The 19,044-nt window shown below is 37.6% G+C and overlaps 1 protein-coding gene across 1 annotated transcript; it reads right to left on the bottom strand.

The window, feature by feature from the left end:
* Positions 1-11,347: 11,347 nt before the first annotated feature.
* On the bottom strand, positions 11,348-18,660 carry LOC128031658 (monocarboxylate transporter 9-like). Its single transcript, XM_052619985.1, has 6 exons — positions 17,661-18,660; positions 17,026-17,272; positions 14,686-14,829; positions 14,134-14,229; positions 12,999-13,877; positions 11,348-12,862 (listed from the first exon to the last, which is right to left on the bottom strand). Exons 2-6 carry the CDS (start codon positions 17,228-17,230, stop codon positions 12,651-12,653), a joined length of 1,536 nt encoding a protein of 511 aa, XP_052475945.1. The 5' UTR covers positions 17,231-17,272; positions 17,661-18,660; the 3' UTR covers positions 11,348-12,650.
* Positions 18,661-19,044: the final 384 nt, after the last annotated feature.

Genomic DNA, 19,044 nt, shown 5'->3' with positions numbered 1-19,044 from the left:
CGTGTTTTGGTAGATGAAAATTAGAATTTTTTTGTTTGTTTGTTTCTCGCTGTCTATCTCCACTTCTGTCTGTGGTAGTGTTTTTTTTTTTTTTTAAGACAGTCACTGTCTTAGGCAATTGTGTTTAAACCTGTGCAGATCAAGTAAAAAAGTATTTTTATGTTTCTGTGTATTCATAATCTTGTATTAATATTTGAAATACATCCAGGTTGTCCTGACTCTGATGGAAATCTCCATGAATCTTACTCTGAGTGGGAGAATGGACCTGAAACATGTGTCTGTGTGGATTTTGGAATCATCTGTTGTGAAAGGTAACTTGTATTTTCATACTTGCATACACATCATTTATATGATAAAATAAACAATTAGGGTGGAATATGGTAATGTGGGACACTTTTGGCAATTTTAAATTGTGTATCATAAATCCATATGCAGCCATCTCCCCAAACTTTTTTCAGATATTCTAATATTGTATTGTATTGTATTAATTGAATTAGATTAATATTGTATTGAGGACATGGCCTAAAGGTTAGAGAGTTGCACTTCATGTGATTTGCTGGTTCTAGTCTCATGTCCAGCAGGAATTGTAGGTGAGGGGAGTGAATGTACAATATATGATGTTTTATACACAAGGTTCGGGAGGAGCGCATCAGAAACTTAGCCTAATCAAACACCGGTGGACCACAATCAAGTTAATCAACACCAAAGTATAAATACCTCTATCCATTGACAGTTTATCAGCATCTCTCCTCCAACCCATTTCCTCACTTCGAGTTCATTTTACACTTAAACAGGGAGGGGGTTACTCTTGTGTAAGAGAAAACAGGTAAATTTAGCTCAAAAGGGAATCATTTAAGATTTTAAAGGGAATTTGAACAGAATCAATGTTTTACGGCTGATCACTGAGATGGCCAGCGATTTGTTGAAAGAGCCATTTAACATAAAATATGCATGGATATTAATATCCAAGGTATAGTGAAAACACTATTTAGCACAGTTAGTAACAAGATCGGCAGTTTAAGACATTAACTTGTAAACACAAAACATAAGATACTTCGCTTTTCGATATGATTAAGGGCAGTGCTTAATTTGTAAATTGCAAGGTACCGGATCAAAGCGGGGCAACGGATCCGGCACACAATTACAGAAGGGAGAGGTAATGGAGCACTCGCGCAACCACATTGGTGGACCAGTTTAAGTGATTAAGAGCATGCATGAGTTGCTTTTATAGGGTCTGTAAAGTCTTGAATAACATGGAAAAGCCATGTGATTTTAAAACAGCAATACCCAGGCCTGAAACTTTTCTGAGGGGGACTATGTGTCACATGGTTTGAATAAATCTTGCAGCTTTCAAGTTTAGAATGAGGGAAAATCCTGCATTTATTCAACATAGCTTGTAGGTTTGAATAATAAAATAAATCCACACAATGTCTAAGATTAAATCTGTCATTTGAATCCATGAACTCTCTCAGAGCGCGCTTCTCATCAGCGCATCAGTGACCTGCATGCTGCGATACAAGACTCACTCGCATTTCAGGACAGCTGACAGAACTGTCAATTGACTAATCGGGTCATTGTTGCATTGTCACAAAAATTTATAATAATTTGCACACCTTTTTACGAATTTTAAGCCATTTGGTACTCACGCTCTCCAAAGGCTTATGTGCCCTCACAGTAACATCCAAAGCTTGTGCGAATAAGGCTAACTCGCGAGTACCATACAATAGTTATTTTCTGTAGTCTGTTGAGTTTAATCAACCAAATACAAACAATATAAAGATGGGTATCTATTCTTTTGGTGATTGATTCTTAACTGATTCTGTGCTTATGTTATGAGCCCAGGTAAACCAAAGGCTTGCGATCATCGCCAATGACGTCATTACGTCGAGCGCAAAAGAACCGGCGAACCTTATTCTTCAACCAGTTTATTGAATCAAACTGTCAGAAAGAACTACTGGTGATCCGAAAACCGATGCAACCAGTTCTTGACTCGTGAACGAGTCATTATCTGGCTCAGCTCGGTGTTCATCTTTAGTTCTCTCTTCACAGCAGTTCAGTCAGTGTACTGTTTGAGTACATGAATTACTCCGGGATATTGGTTTGTTTTAACTAAGGGAGTGTCAGCCTCATTAAGTCATTTGTGGATTAATGTGTATTGGAGACGCAAACTATTTAAAATGATTCAGTTCGATTTGGTGAACTGGTTCAAAAAGATCTGGTTACATCGAATGATTAGTTTGCGAACCGGATATGACAAACTGCTTTGTTTTGAACTCTCTCACAACAGACACGGAAGAGAAGACAATGCTGAATAAAGTTGTAGTTTTTGCTATTTTTAGACCAAAATGTGTTTTCGATGCTTCAAAAAATTCTAACTGACCCTCTGATGTCACATGGACTATTTTGAAGATGTTTTTCTTACCTTTCTGGACATGGACAGTATACTGTACACACAGTTTCAATGGAGGGAACCATTCTCGGACTAAATCTAAAATATCTTAAACTGTGTTCCGAAGATAAATGGAGGTCTTACTGGTTTGGAACGACATGAGTGTGAGTCATTAATGACATAATTTAGATTCAACCATGCTCCTGATCGAATCTTTAATTTGTCTGGTTCGGGTCTGATACGCTACACTTGGTTCAGGCCATTGCCGAGCTTGGATCCCTTCCCCGGACAGCATGCCAAATACGCATTTTCATACTTCAGCTAATTATATGTAAGCTTGAACTCGTGAAATATAGATCCCATCGCTCTCTAGACTCTAATTTTTTTTATCCAGACCTTAAAACAAATTATATTGCTGAATTATAAACCAACATTTTACAAGATTACATGTATTGCATTTAACTTTCTTAATGCACATTTCATCAATTGAATAACATAGTATATTGACTGACTGTCCCACATAAGTCAAAACATGATGTCCCACTTTTGAAGAGTCCTTTTCTAAAGTGGGACGACAAAGATTGCTTCAAATAGAAAATATTGTTAACACAATATTATTGCTACATTCGATATAAAAAATAAACCACAAATATAATTTGATAAATTATCAAGCATCTCTGCTTGTCTAACAGACATTTCTTGCTGGATGAAGGACCATCACCTTCAACTCAACCTTGCCAAGACAGAACTGCTTGTGATTCAAGCAAACCCATTGTTTCATCACAATTTCACCATCAAGTTAGGCACATTAACCATAACTCCTTCAAAAACAGCCAAAAGCCTTGGTGTTATGATTGATGATCAGCTGACTTTCTCAGACCACATTGCTAAAACTGTCCGGTCCGGCAGATTTGCTTTATTCAACATTAAGAAGATTTCTTTCTGAACATGCTACACAACTTCTTCAAGCTCTTGTTCTGTCCAGGCTGGACTATTGCAATGCTTTCTTGGCAGGTCTTCCAGCCAATTCTATCAAACCTTTACAATTAATTCAGAACGAGGCAGCAAGATACATTTTTAATGAGCTAAAAAGAATACACGTCACACCTCTGTTTATCAATTTGCACTGGCTTCCAATAGCTGCTCGCATAAAATTCAAGGCATTGATGTTTACCTACAAAACTACCACTGACTCTGCACCCATTTACCTAAATGCATTACTTGTGCATGTGCCCTCTAGAAGCTTGTGTTCTGCAAGTGAACGTCGCTTGATTGTGCCATCCCAAAGAAGCACAAAGTCACTTTATATTTATTTATATCCTTAAAATAATTTTGTCTAATTTCACTGACCTTTGAGGGAACTTCACAAGAGGTGCTTCCTGTTGAATGATTTTCATAGCAACATTTAAGACATAATTTCCAGAAAGTCAAATAATTTCAATAACTTGACACCCCTGCTTGAATGCAACACCAATCATGTTCACTCTAATGTTCTAGTAGCTGGTGTAATGTTGTAAAATGTTGTAAAAATGCACTGAAGCTTAGGTGTCCTACATTATACTAATCCACCCTTTATATTATATAGTGATGATTGTGGACATTTGGCTTTGATGTTAACATGGCTATGTTCTTTATATGCATTATTTATTTATTTTCTTTCTTTTTTTTCTGTTTTCATAAATGACTTGGGTATAGGTTCGGAAATTAATGAGGGCTTGTAGAGGAGAAAATGGAACCAAAATGAACAACAAAATGTCCTAATGTCCAAATTCTAGATTAGACAAATGTATCCAAATATTGCCTATTAGGGCTTTCATGAATTATTGATGGTGATCAAATTGTAGTAGTATTTAGACTGATTGAAGTACCCTAATTTGTTAAATTTAACTATTGTTCATAAAAGACAACAAAGACAGGCTATCTTTAATAAAGGTGTAATTAAAATTACCATTGTTATGACTTTGTGTTTTTGTGTGTTGTAACAGATTTGGAAATTCGGAACTGGATTATCATGACAATGAAGAGTGAACAGTAAGTCATTTTAATGAACATTGCATTTTACAGTTTACAGTTAATTAAGACAGAAGTACATTGAAAAAGAGAGCAATGATTATTCAGCAGTTAACTTGAAAAATAAGATTTTTAAAATAAACATTTACTGAGATTCTACAGGCTTCGTTATGTTATATAAGTTGTGTTATTTCTTATTTTACATTTAAACATTTAGCAGATGTTTTTATCCAAAGCAAGGTACTTTTAGCAATATAAAACATACATCAAACCATTTGTGTATTTATTTGTTGGGACTGAGGTGATAGTTGGCATGACATTTACTGCATCACTCAACCAAAATCCCTTTTAAGGAAAGTTAACTTGTTGGCCATATTTCCAGATGCTCATTCCAGGACAGGGAAATGCAAGTATCGTACATTTAACTAAACGAAACAGAGGTTTAGTATAAGCTATAGACACAGTTATAAACTGCGCTGATGGTTTTAATCAGGTGGTTAACTGACTCTTTTCATGGCTTCATTCTCTGGTTTTCCTGATGGTATCATCCATCAAAAAATTGTTGCCCTTTCCCCGTATGAGTGATTGTATGTTTGTTTGTTAGATTAGTTTGCGTTAGTGTTTAGTTAATAAAAATCTTGTGCACAAATTACATGAGTCACTGAATCTGCTGACCCACTGACCCTTTACCACTACTGTTACTACAACTTTTGAATTTGAGTTTACTTCACGGCCATTAAAAAAGTATGGGTATTATGAATGATATTTAGTACTACCAAAGCCTAGAAGGCAAGCCTGCAACCTTTAGCCAAAAAAGCATTACGGCTGATGTTAATGATTTTGCTTTGGTAGTAGCCTACGTAGCAAAAGGCCTTTTTTTTAATGGATGTCAATGGAGGAGAGGCTTCACTGCGCTGAATAAACAACTTTTTAGAGGAAACAGCTTAACATTTAATTAATCAACAGCCTATCAGCAATCTTCAACATGTTTTACACTAAACAGTACTTTTGGTCTAGTGTGAAAATAGGCTTTTTAAACTCTATTTGAGCAAAAGAAACAAAATTTATGATACAGATCTTGTCAAATTTCATTGAAGACTTCAAATATGAAATTGAATCTTAAACTTGAAATATTTTGGAGAATTTGATATTTCCCCATTCAAAGTGATATGAGCTGCACTTGCATGCACGAGAGGCGTTTCAAAGATGGCCACTGAGTGACATGACTTTAGAGGGACTTCGGTAATACAGACCCTTTCATCTCCCAATAGTAAGACAATCTCTGATACTACATCCACTATGATGTTACTGTCATACGACCAACCAGCGTCAGTTGCATCGCTTCACTGCCATTCATAAATCCTCTCATGTGGCCTCAATGTATAGTAAGGTGTCCTTTGAATGCGCACTTCAGAATCTGGGAGTAAGAATTAGGACATCTGGGTACTTTTTGCTTCCTGTTTTTAAATACTATATTGCAGGGAAGTATACAACTTCAGACGCAGCAATAGTCTTTAACCCAACATTATAACATCGGAGACAATGAGCTGTCAGTTCCATAATTTTTCACTTTTAAATAACACAGAGCTTTTGTGGTCATGTGTAAATGTAAATAAAAATTTTAAAACCATATTAAACTCAATTTGTATATTTGTGTGTTGGAACAGATATGTCCCTGGTGAAAGCACTCCACAGCCCGCTGATGATTACCACGTGGCTGAGGAAACAAAACCAGAAAAGAAACATCATGAGTGGACAAATTCTCTCTTATATGATCAGACTTAACCCTGCTGAATGAGCTGATTTAAACAGCATTTTAAATAAACATACCTAAGCATCTATGCTTGTTTGTGCATTTCTAAATAATATAATGTGTTTTAATGTTAGACTTCAGTGTGTTTCCAGCAGGTTTAAATAAAAAAAAAACTCAAGATGACATGCAGTGCATCTTTCCTGCCACAGGTGGGAAGCAAACGGTGTATTAAAGGGGTTTGCTAATACAACAAAATGAAGCACAGAATAAATATGTGTCATATAGCTATAGGTCATTTTCAGTAGGAAAGTCTGTTCATTCGGCTGTCATATTTGCAAAGCCTCAACTATGTCATGCATCCGAGGCCAAGTCCTATCTAAATGATTGGGGGAATCCTGAAATTTCAAGTTATGGATGGGCGTATCGATCCCGAAATATTGATACTCAAATAAAAAAATATAGATATTTTCGTCTTAGCGTAATGCAAGATAAAACCCTATATATATCCGAATATACATGTCATCTTATATTGTCAAACTGCAACCTAAAAAGGGGAAAACTACTGACAATATCCACTGGGCAAACAAAACTGGGCTGGAGTTTTACATTCTACTGGAGCTTATTTCTGGAGACTCATCCTTCCAAACAGATACATACACACAAAATCAGCACAAAGCATTTTTTTCTAAGATACACTTTCTAAGAGAGTTTTGTTGTGTTCATTGGGCCATTGTCATGTTGGAAGGTAAATCTTCTTCCCATTGAAAACTTTCCAGCAGAGAGCAGCAGATTTTTCTCAAGGATTTGACAGTTTTTCGCCCCATCTATTTTTCCTTCTATCCTGACAAGTGCTCCAGTCCCTGCTGCAGAGAAACACCCCAATAACAGGACATTACCACCTCCATGCTTTACTGGAGGAATGCTGATATTTGGATGCTTAGCTGTATTAGATTTCCACCAAACTTATGTTGTGGTGTTGAGGCCAAATAAGTAAATTTTATTCTCATCTGCCTCAGAATCTTCAAGGTGTGTTTTGGCAAAGCTCAGTCGTAGTTGCATGTGGCTTTTATTGAGGAATGTTTTTTTTTTATTGCAATACTTGCATACCAATCCACATTTGTGGAGAACATGTGATATAGTTGTCACATGCACACAATGACCACACTTTTGTCATACATTTCTGCAATTGCTTCAGAGTCTTCCGACTCTTGGACCAGTCTCCTCTTGGTTCTTTAATCTAGTTTGGAGCAATGTCCTGATTCAGAGAGGGTCTGTGTTCTACCAAATACCTTCCACTTCTTGACTGTGGCATTGATAAAGCCTTTGACACTCTTTTTGTATCCATCTCCTGACTTGTGCCTGTCCGCAACTTTGTCCCAGAGATCTTGCCAAGGACTGAAATGATCCAGGAAAGTTTTTACATGCTGAGCTAATCAAAATGACTACAGCCAATCACAGTTGAACGTCAAATGGATTAATGTGCCATTGAGAAGGTGATTAGCTACACCTGAATGAGTTTACAAGTCATTTTAGGGGGTGGCGATCCTTTTTCCAACTCAGTGATTCAGTAATTATTTTCTGACATGTTGGTGTTATATCTTTCACTTGGATGTTATAAGTTACACTGATTAAATACAGCGGGATAAAACAAAAAACTGTGTCCGTCTTCATTTCAGTCTGCAAAGCAACAAAATGTGATTATTTTAAAGGGAGGTGATTCTTTTCTATACCCACTGTATGCTCACATTAATATCTGAATGCATTCAGCAGCAAAATAAGAATGTAATTTCCTAAACTTGTCTAAACAGGTTTTAATAGCTGAATTGAATGTGACCTTTTCTACAGTGTTATGTTTTCAGGTTTTGTGAAACATTATAAATGTTTACTGTTCTGTTCTGTATCTTTGTAATGTCATATACATGGATGGAAGTGGAACATAAATAAATCTTTTTTATAGTCAAATGGGGTGATACCAAATGTTGTAAAAGGCAAAGCAGAGATTTAGAGGGAGAAGTAAATAGAGCAGAGAGGATAGATGAGTTTAATATGAATTTTCCTGGAATGGCACACTTGGCTTATGCGAAAAGGTTCACACTTATATAACTGTTTGTCAGCATTTCTTCAACACACTTAATATTGTTTTGATGCTGTTTAGTTTTTGTAAATGTGTCAGAACGTTAGCACATAAATCTAAGGAAAAGCTGGCATGTAATTTAGATTCAAGTTTATATTACATTTGATGTCATGTCTCTTAGCACTTTATCTAATGGCAAGGAATTTTACATTTTCATTTTAGGGTGGGGTATCCTTTTAACGAGACTATATAATGAGACTAGCCTACTCCCCAGGCTACTTAATAAGCCTAAAAATATTAATAAATAGAACTGAATAGAAATATAGGCGCTGAAGGGAAACTGATGTAAGCCGTTGACATTTACAAGTTGTCGTTGAAAGCATTAAACCTACCTGCTACTTTTGGATTTCCCTTTATAAGCTTAATTTAGTAAAACACATAGATGAAATGTGTTTGTTTCTGTATAATTACAGTTATTGTTAAAAAAAAAACTTACACGTGAATATTATGTTTTTACTGGATATTAACTTTGATCGTAGAGCTTTACGAAACAAATACTCTCATTAGAAACTCTCTGAGCTGACTGGCTCACTCTGTCTCCCCCTTCTGGTCACCAGAGGAACAGTGGGAAACTGCTGCATAACATTACCACTCCACTCGAAAAGTAATGTGTCAACATTTTACTTTTCAGCTAAAGTGTATAAAGACGTTAAACAAATGGCTTATCAAACTTAATGTCTGAAAAGATTTAGCGCTACTTCAAAATTTTAGGCAACACGCCTGAATTAATATATTAATCGCAAAGAGGGTGCCATTGCTCAACCTATTTATTATCTTATTTATATTTATTTGAATATCATGAAATACAAGTTTGCAGAAACATGTATGCAGATATTCTCAATAATGTTTTTTCGGCTGTATTTAATAATACAGTTTTGTTCTGAACTGTGTATGAACTGTGAACTTCTGTCCATCTTGTCATTATAGACTTTACAATTCAACTTTATTTCTGTTTAAACTTAATCCTATTTATATGTGTACTTCAAGGTATTATTGGTAGTCAGTATAATTTTAGTTTGTGACCGTGTGCTATGGGAGGGTGTATTAGAGGCCAGAATATTAAAAGCATGGAAATATTTTGTTTACTGAGTGACCAGACAGTCCATATTAAAAATACATAAGGGCATCTCTCTTACACACACACACACACACACACACACACACACACACTGTCTGCCTGTTATTTTTCCACTGCTCCAAATGGAACATGCCAATAGCAGTGTCTTGTATACATGACAAGGTAATTTTCCTGTTACTAACAACACACACACACACACATACACACAAGCAAATAAAGCTGGTAAACATTAGGAATGGTAAATAAAACCTACAAATAAACAATTCAGAGATATTACGTGACTCATCTTCACTGATTATAGCAAGCTGGGTTTGTGTGTCAAAGGCAAATAATCAATGAGATTTGCAGACTAAACAAAGGAACAAGGAAGCTGTAATCAAATCTTCTAGTTGGGTGTGGGGAGTTTTAAAATGAAGCTGTAATTTGCAGGATTATTAAACAATTCTTTAAGGTTTTTGTATTTGTTCTTCAAAATGTAGACAAAACCTGACTCCTAGTCCCAAGGAGTATTGAAACAGTACACTTACAAGTATACTACTAGAACACTGATATTTGTATACTTGCTACATAAAGTATACTTAAAAATATGGTAAGTATACTTAATAAAATACATTTGAAGTATACTACTTTTTGGTAAGGGAAGGGCTCCTTTTATTACTGCATCAATTCGGCGTGGCATGGAGGTGATCAGTTTGTGGCACTGCTAAGGTGGTATGGAAGCCCAGGTTTCTTTGACAGTGGCCTTCAGCTAATTTTTTCCTGTTTCTCATTTTCCTCTTGACAATATACCATAGATTTTCTATGAGGTTCAGGTCTGGTGAGTTTGCTGGCCAGTCAAGCACACCAACACCGTAGTCATAGGCAGGTGCCAATACTGCTGGAAAATGAAATCAGCATCTTCAAAAAGCTGGTCAGCAGAAGGAAGCATGACATGCTCTAAAATATCTTGGTAAACTGGTGCAGTGACTTTGGTTTTCAAAAAAACTCAATGGACCAACACCAGCAGATGACATTGCACCCCAAATCATCACAGACTGTGGAAACTTAATACTGCACTTCAAGCAACTTGGGCTATGAACTTCTCCACCTTCCTGCAGACTCTAGGATCTTGGTTTCCAAATGAAATACAAAACTTGCTCATGTGAAAAGAGGACTTTGGACCACTGGGCAACAGTCCAGTTCTTCTTCTCCTTAGCCCAGGTAAGACACCTCTGACGTTATCTGTGGTTCAGTAAATCTCCTGACACGTCTGTGTGAGGTTGCTCTTGATGCCTTGATCTTAGCCCTTTGTCCATTCCTTGTGAAGTTCACACAAATTCTTGAATTGATTTTGCTAGACAATCCTCATAAGGCTGTGGTTCTCTCGGTTTGTTTTGCATCTTTTTCTTCCACACTTTTTCCTTCCACTCAACTTTCTGTTAACATGCTTGGATACAGCACTCTGTGAACAGACAGCTTCTTTGGCAATGAATGTTTGTGGCTTACCCTCCTTATGAAAGGGGTCAGTGATTGTCTTCTGGACAGCTGTCAGATCAGCAGTCTTCCCCATGATTGTGTAGCCTGGTGAACCAAACTAAGAGATCATTTTGAAGGCTTAGGAAACCTTTGCAGGTGTTTTGAGTTAATTAGCTGATTGGCATGTCACCATATTCTAATTAGGTGAGATGATGAATTGGTGGGTTTTTGTTAAATGTGAGCCAAAATTATCACAATTAAAAGAACCAAAGACTTCAGTCTGTGTGCATTGAATTTATTTAATACATGAGTTATGAAATAAATTAACGTTTCCACAACGTTCTAGTTTAATTAGATGCACCAGTATAAGGCAACTCTAATTACATTCGCTCTACCAAATCTGGAAAACCAACAACTCCGACTTTCCAGATCTCCCAGGAAATATAGATGAGACGCTCCACAAGAAAGCGTCCTCGCCTTTACTGCAAGGAAACGGTGGTTAGTGAAGTTGATGATAGAACAAGGATGTTTGTCATAAATTCTTTTTATTGTCACTTTTACCTAAAAATTACCTAACAGTATTGTATAAAACAGACTCACTGCAATAAAGTAACGACAGATATATGATATTGGGGGACAATGTTACATTTTATACAGAATTATTTTGCACCCAGTCAAAGGTTTACTCAAGACACAAAGCAAGTCTTTTGGTCAAAAGTGTAGTGGCATTTTCTTAACATTCATTTGCAAATATTTATACATAATATATTAAGGTTCTACAACATATACTGACGTGAAATATTGACACTGGCATCTCACATATACAGTAATAAAATATATAGTGTTGTCAGGGACCAGCCTGTTAAAAAACTGTGAAGGATTACCATATTACCTGGTGCAGACATACACATACATTAATCACAGAATCAAATTCTGTCTCTTTTTTTTTTTTTTTTATGGACTTCAGCATATTCAGATATTTCTACATTGCTACCGATTAGAGATGCAGAACATGCTGAGGTATGTCTTAAAATCAAATGTGGCTAAAGTAAGACAATTTCAAAATAAGGCTTCTCTCTACCAATTAAATTCAATTTGTTGTCACTTTGGTATTGCAGACAAAAAAAAGAAGATAATGTGAAGGCAGGGCCCCCTCAAGTGCAGGGTCCAGTGCGGCTGCAACAGTTACAGCCCCTTAAGGATGGCCCTGTGTGAAGGAGACTCTTGTAAAACAAAAACACAAAACAAAACAAAAACAGGAAGATAATGTGCAGTTACTATTTCAAAGTCCTTGTTATTCCAGAAATAACTAAATAAATCTTTGGATATGGATTTTTAAAATGTTTTTCATGGTAAGTAAAAACTCCATTCACATATTATATCTCTCTGCAGCTTTCAGTGACAAATGTTCTCATTGATGCTAGCATGTATCTTCATAGGTTGATGATGTCCACATCCAACACGGTGAGACCATTCATCTTGGAGAGTAAAGTAACACAATTCAAGTGATCAAGATCTACAAAAAACAGAATCTGTGTTCAGTAAACAATCTACTTATGCTACTAGCAAACAACTTCTGCTATATATAAGCCTAAAAAAGAGGCAGTCTTAAAAGCATCTAAGAAAAATGAATACACCCTCTCAAAATGACAGGGTTTGTGGGAGATATACAAAAATGTATTGCTTTGAACAAAAGAAAATGTTTGGCAACATGAGAAGTCCCCTGTCAAATCCATACCAGATAAGAAAACCATAGGAAAAGGAAGTCAATCTTCTACATGTTCAGCAGAATGTTAAGACCAAGGTCGTTTTTAGACCTTTGAGAGATTGTTCAAGCCACAGAAGCTACTTTGTCACAATCAAGAGTGGGCTGTCGAGAAGTGTTGATGTCCTCTTCTGCAGGGGAATTTCCCTCCTCTGACGTCCCGTTCCAGCAAGGCAGAGTGGAACAGAACAAGAACAGAAAAATTCCAGACACTAAAACACAAGTGCCACTGAAGTAAAATGCCAAGTCATATGACTGAGTCCAGTCGAAAAACCAACCTATAAGAAAAGAAAACCAGAGAAAAAATCAGTAAAAGTTTCTTCTGTATTTTCTTTAGTATTTGTCTACTTTTCTGATCATGCAAGCTTTTGTCTTCATTTTTAACCATGCTTGTGCTCATTATTTGCTTCTTACCTACAACAGGTGGCCCGAGGGTGATTCCAAACCCCCCGAAGCACATGAGAATGCCGTGAGCCTGGCTGAGTCGTTCAATGCCCACTATCTTGGTAGTGATGTAGGATGTGAGAGACCAGTTCCCTGAGAAAAATCCAACTGCGGCTGATAAAACTTGCAGACCTATGTAGCTTTTCGACACAGGAATGAGCAGCAGAGCCATGCCCGTGCCTGTCAGCGTCAGGGCATACAGGTACAAGCTGTTCACCCATCGCATGTCTGCCAGGATGCCCAGGACCAGCTTACCGATGCCTGTTGTCATGGCAACAATGGAGACGAGTGGTATTAGTGCAATCCCATCGATAAGCCCCTCGCTCTGGGCTACATCCTCCATGAAGAGTACAGGGGGGAACGCCCCCAAGCTGAACAAGAATATGGCGATACAGAAAGCCATGAAGACACGGTCCTGCAGGAGCTCTATAGTCTTGCAAAGGTACTGTCTATAGGGGCGCATTTGCTTTTTGATAGCCCGTGCTACTACTGAACAAGTCAATATCCCACCTTTTCTTTCCCCTTCACTCTCTTGCAGTTGGGTGGGTTCCTTGATGATCAAAAGCTTAATGTTGACTGTGTTATCGGCTGAGCCGGATGTGGTTTTGAGATCAGAGTCAATGATAATGGCAGTAGGTTTGGTGTAGAGTGGTTCTGGTTCTTCTGTACGCTGTAGAGCAGCTCTCTGTTTTAGGTAGTATCCAGGTAAGTTCATAGGTCGCATTGGCCCAGCACATGCCATCAGGTTGAGCGCCAGTGCTCCAACGATAAGCAGGCAGCCCTCCAGTCCAAACAACTCAATGAGCTCATTCTGGAGTGTGGCGTAAATGAACCCGCCCACACTTGTACCTGAGTAGGATGAACATAATTAACATCTAAACAGAACCTAAAGAATCAGGTAACCAAATAAAAATCATTGCTTTTTGCTATTTGCACCATTTTTTATGTTTTCTAATGAAAGTTGATTACTTGTGTATTTTTTGTATTTTTGTTATTTGTTTCACTTGATTTTCATGAAGCCAAAAATGCCTGATTACAAATTTAAGTACCAATAAAATATCATAATACATATTTTACATAATACATATTTTATTTCATTCCAGACCTGTGGTGACAATGCCCAGTGCTAGGCCACGCCTCTTGTCAAAGTACTGGCAGGTTATGGTCAGGGTGGCAGCATAGACAAGTCCACAGCCAATACCTTAAAAACAGAAACATAAATGTATTGAGCATGAATGTAGCATTTCACAACTATGTGTATATATTTAAAATGTGCAATCATTTTTTGTGGGTAGCATACTTCTTTGTGTGTGTTCAGAGGTTTTTTTGTTGTTGTTGTTGTTGTTGTTGTGTATGACCAGAAGTCAACACTGTTAACAGTGATGGTACCATGGTTTCAAATTCTAAACTCTCAATGAATGTTATATAATCATAATTAATAGCAACCCTGACACAAACACACCTTGACATTATGCAAACTGTTCAGCATTTTCTTAGAATCTTTCACACAAACACATCACTCTCTAATAGTATTATGGCCTGAGAAGATAAATACAGGGCATATTCATTAAGCTTTGAAGGTCAAAGAACAGACACAAATGCTTTCTACTGGCAAACTGCTATTCAATCAATGCTAATGATGCTTTTATTATCTTACCGACGACAATGCCATAGGAGAAGATGAGGAAAGAGATGTTCGGAGCGAAAGCACTCAGCATCAGACCTCCGGCTACCATCAGACCACTGAAGACAGTTACCGGCCGTGCACCAAAATTATCCACACAAGCATTGCACACTGGGCCTACAAAGAAAGAAACAGGATCCATATATTACTGAATGCAAAAAAAAAAAAAAAAATAAATACAGAAAAATCTGGGAAATGTTCTACAAGAAATTATTATGCACACTGTAAATACACCGCAAACCACAAACTTGACAAACAATGAGAAAATCCATTCAAGATGTATCGTTGCCTTATGTAGTTAAGTAAAGTTTTTGCTATAATGTTTACCCTTATATTAAGATTTATTACACCATAAATTATTGGTACCATGTTATAAGACCCCTCACAGGACCAACAGCCCTTCTGTCCTATTAATGGGTAAAGGGACCCTCACTCAGCCTCTGTCTCAACAGATACTAAATTAGACCCTGTCATACTTTAGTGGTAAAGAGAATGTGTTAGTCTATCATTAGAAATAACAAATGACTCAGCACTGAGTTGCTCCTAATATGGCCAAAATGGCTGTACTCCGGAGAGCATTTAGTGGGAACAGTGTGTGTGTTTGTGCCACCCAGACTAAATGATTTCTTAGTCTTTATTTTAACGGCTCATTAGGTTTTGTACTGTCTGGTATGGGATACTTTATATAATCTAACATCATTGCCAAATGCCCTCAAACACACTTACGATTGCACAACACTACACTGATATCAATCTTTCCAAACTAGGGCTCTATACACTGACCAACAATATAAGTATGGATTGGCGTACAGCTGAACCAGAACCATCCAACCCAAAATAATCAGAACTCTTATCAAGTATAATGAGACATTAAATAATAAAGAAGCCAATATAATAAGGGGAAAAGGGAACTATCTATTTTGGTGCCCTTTCACAGGGAGCGTCTGATCATAAATCAATTAGAGCATGATAGACATCTCCTACTAGTACTGAATAAGATATGTGTGTTTGCTTCGCAGCCGAGAAACAACTCAGTAAATCACTCTTCTTCTGAATCAGCATGACCAGGATACACAAACACATGCTACTCATGCTCACACATAGACACCCATGTCCCAGACAGTCCCGTCCAGTCATGACTTTCCCTGCTGTGACGAAGAACCACACAGCTAAAAGTGTCTGTAAACAAAACCTGACACCTCCAAAACCCAAACGCACACAGACACATTCACACAAGCACATTTGTCCTGTGTGAACTTTTACTGTAGCTCATGAAAGGTGAGAGAGTGCTGTCTTTCTTGTTTTCGGAACACAATGTTATGCCTGTCACATTAATCTCAGTAATCATAAACCATTTACTAATGGTTATATGTTGCTTGCAAAACAAAGGGAAAACAAATCCTTAAAAGCTCTTTTAATAAAACATCTGTTGAGAAGCAGATTTTGGTGTTTACCATAAATGGCTAACTTGGCCATACTAAAAACAAACAAAGCTAGACTGCATGGCTATGGTTCAATCTTTCTGGCCTCTTTCTCTATCTTCTAAGTAAAGCTTAGAAGATGTTCTTCTGGGCTTGTCAATTTGACCCCTGCAATGCAGACAGCAATGACCGACTAAATACAACTATACTGTAAACAAGAAGATAACTTCTTTATCTGTTAGCGTGTCTTTTCATGGAAGAGTGCTTTAGAGCACTGAGTCAGCAGCATTCTATGGGAAATAAAGAGCAGTATGTTTTAGTGTGTGATTTTTATGCCCGATTAGACGCTGAGGTCAAAGAAACAGGTTTGATAGGAAAGAGCAGTGTAATTTAGCTCATGAATTTTCTTATTTTTTTTGTCTTTTTCCATTAAAGCAACAAACATTTGAATTTTATCATTTACCATGAACAAAGTTTAATAAATGCTGTACAAATAGCATAGTTAGTTCATGTTAACTGATGCAATAACAATAACAAAGGATAACTTATTTTTAAGTGGATTTATTTGATCTTGTTTAAATCGAACTAAATATAACGTAAAATCTACATAATACAATTTTGCTTGCAAACTTTATTTTTTCTTGTTCAAATGATGTTAATGACTGATTAAAACATTTTAGCACTCTTTTTGTTGTCTTTTAAAATGTTGAACACCCATTTGTCAGCATGTGTGATATAGTTAGCACTGTATAACAGCATCAGAACTCTTGCTGTTTGCACTAGCTGCATTTTATTAGGAAACTTGTACACTCTCTTCATTTCTCTCTCTATCTCTCTCTCTCTCACACACACACACAAACTCACACACACACACAAGATGATCAGTACTCACTGGTGATGAACGCCACACCAGACACCATGGATCCGACCCAAGCCGTCATGCCTTTTCCCTCCTGGAAGGCACTGAGCCACTCAGGGTACAACACACCGACAGACTGGGGAGATCCAAAGGATAGGAACTGGGCCATGAAAGAGGCCAACACAATAATCCATCCCCATCCACCATCTAAAGCACCCTCACCCTTTACAGCACCCATTCTCAGCACTGATCTTAACCTGACTTTACTTGGCACACAGACCTGCAGAAAGAAAGGGAGATTGTATGACAGGGTGTAGTTCACGTGTCACACAGTGACAGCAGTGTTCTACAGTGTGACATGCTATCATTTATTCAAAACGATCATTCTTACAGGAACTATATATAATCTGCAATATTATATTTAAACTTCATACAAAAAAAAAAGTCACTTTTTCGGTTAATTTTATATAGATAAAGGTCAATATATAATAGAAACTGAACTGCAAAAAGTTAACAGGTGATTTTAAATGGTGAAAGCTTGAAATGTAAACCAGCAACTACAACTTAAATATTCGCTTTTGCTTATTCAAACTAATTTACATAACCATGATAGGTTATGTGCATGAATACCAGAATAAAAAGGGGAAATTAAAAGCTGTGAGACTTACGGCAGGTGGATGTTGCTCTTGCTTGGAGAGCGCGGTGCGCTGAACCGCTCGTGCCTGGAAGACCAGGCCAGTCTCATGCGCTTCTCTGCTGAATACCTTCTCGAGCGCAGCATCACGCGCCGCCTAGTTTTGAAAGTTTCTGGAAAGAGACCACACCTCGAAGGTGGAGAGACCACTGACCGGACTGCCTTCCTATAGCCCCGTTTTCTTTAAATTCGTCCATTTCACTTTCCGCAGTCGTGAGAAGAACCGGTGACAATGGTAGCGCGCGGATGCATCTACATCCAGCGAGCGCAGAGCGGTCAACGGAAGCGCGCTGAAGTTTCTCCTCAACTGCAGTTTACCCCCTTATAATTAACAATTTTTGTAATACATTCACGTATATGCTTTAGGATGCATATACTAAATTCATGGAATAGTTTGTTCTTTAACAAATTGAGCTTTACCAGCAGAGGAGCAGAAAGACGTGATAATAGGAGAGGTGCGTTCAACCTTAAAACGCAATTTCTCTGCAGCACTTCATAAGGCACGTATGCTAGGCTGGACATTGCAATCAGTGCAGAGATGTATAGTAACGAAGTAGAACTACTTCACTACTGTACTTAAGTACTAAAAGGCGGTATCTGTACTTTACTAGAGTATTATTTTTTTCTCCTACTTCCACTTTTACTTCGGTACATATTTTCGCTGAGTTTAATACTTTTACTCCGATATTTTTTTTTTTATGTGCTGCATCGTTACTCGTTACAATTATAATAATTTTACGAATCATTCCATTACAAACCACTGCCAGAACTGTAGATGGCAGGTTTGATGAAGCTGGCACATCATTGAGCGAATCAAGCGAGACTGCGCGTGCTGACTGAACTGCTGTGAAGAGAGAGATGAACACCGAGCCGAGCCAGATAATGACTCGTTCACGAGTCAAGAACCGGTTGCATCGGTTTTCGGATGACCAGTAACGTTAGTTCTTTCTGACATTTCGATTCAATAAACCAGTTGAAGAAAACCGTTCACCGATTCTTTTGCGCTCGATGCAATGGCGTCATTGGCGTTGACTGCACATGGGCTCATAACATTAACACAGAATCAGTTCAGAATCAATCACCAAAAGAATCAGTTCGGTTCCAGACGCTCTGTGTGTCGGTTTGCTTCACGCTATCACACATGCGCAGTATCATCAGCTCCTCGGTTCACGAATCGGACAGAAACGGTTCTTGACTCGTGAACGAGTCATTATCTGGCTCAGCTCGGTGTTCATCTTCAGTTCTCTCTTCACATCAGTTCAGTCAGTGTACTGTTTGAGTCAATGAATTACTCCGGGATATTGGTTTGTTTTAACTCAGAGGGAGTGTCAGACACATTAAACAAGTTAACAGCTTAA

The sequence above is a fragment of the Carassius gibelio genome, chromosome A17 (genome assembly GCF_023724105.1).
Source record: "Carassius gibelio isolate Cgi1373 ecotype wild population from Czech Republic chromosome A17, carGib1.2-hapl.c, whole genome shotgun sequence".
Lineage (NCBI taxonomy): Eukaryota > Metazoa > Chordata > Actinopteri > Cypriniformes > Cyprinidae > Carassius > Carassius gibelio.
Note: the sequence above shows the minus strand (reverse complement) of the source record. Positions and strands in the feature narration are given on the sequence as shown.

Bases quoted from the DNA above. Each gene is read 5' to 3' on its own strand.
- LOC128031658 (XM_052619985.1), bottom strand. From the start codon at position 17,230: ATGGGTGCTGTAAAGGGTGAGGGTGCTTTAGATGGTGGATGGGGATGG. The intron at 14,230-14,685 runs GTAAGATAATAA...TCTGTTTTTAAG, and splicing joins CTCCTATGGCATTGTCGTCG to GTATTGGCTGTGGACTTGTC. The intron at 12,863-12,998 runs GTAAGAAGCAAA...CTTTTCTTATAG, and splicing joins CCTCGGGCCACCTGTTGTAG to GTTGGTTTTTCGACTGGACT.